This window comes from Penaeus monodon, chromosome 28 (genome assembly GCF_015228065.2).
Source record: "Penaeus monodon isolate SGIC_2016 chromosome 28, NSTDA_Pmon_1, whole genome shotgun sequence".
NCBI classification, from domain to species: Eukaryota; Metazoa; Arthropoda; class Malacostraca; order Decapoda; family Penaeidae; genus Penaeus; species Penaeus monodon.
The window spans coordinates 25,774,620-25,774,888 of record NC_051413.1 but is presented as its reverse complement, the minus strand read 5'-3'; the positions used below and the strand labels follow the sequence as shown (position 1 = coordinate 25,774,888).

The window sequence follows — 269 nt, the reverse complement described above, 5'->3', positions numbered from 1 at the left end:
GTCTTACCTCTTTCGTAATAGCAACTTTTCCCACTCCCTTGATTCCGTCCCTGTGCACATACAGCTCACTTATTATCGTCGCGTCAGCCACGGTCATGATGATCCCTGGCACGAACAGCCGCATGTTGCAACATATGAGGCGAAAAGAACGGTCCTACATCGAGCCGTGAAATGGCGAAAAAGAAAAGAATTTTTAAGGATTTTCACCTGTAGAAAAAAAAATTCTACACTACGACTGATCTTCCCTCGCTCTTAAGTTCACGCGAATC

At 45.0% G+C, this 269-nt stretch overlaps 1 protein-coding gene across 1 annotated transcript in view; it reads right to left on the bottom strand.

Moving 5' to 3' along the window:
• LOC119591432 overlaps positions 1-263 on the bottom strand; it is a gene marked incomplete in the record, with an annotated part of 5,131 nt that extends 4,868 nt beyond the window's left edge. Inside the window, 1 exon segment of the mRNA XM_037940173.1 lies at positions 8-263. Coding sequence (XP_037796101.1) covers positions 8-124 — 117 coding nt within the window.
• Positions 264-269: the final 6 nt, after the last annotated feature.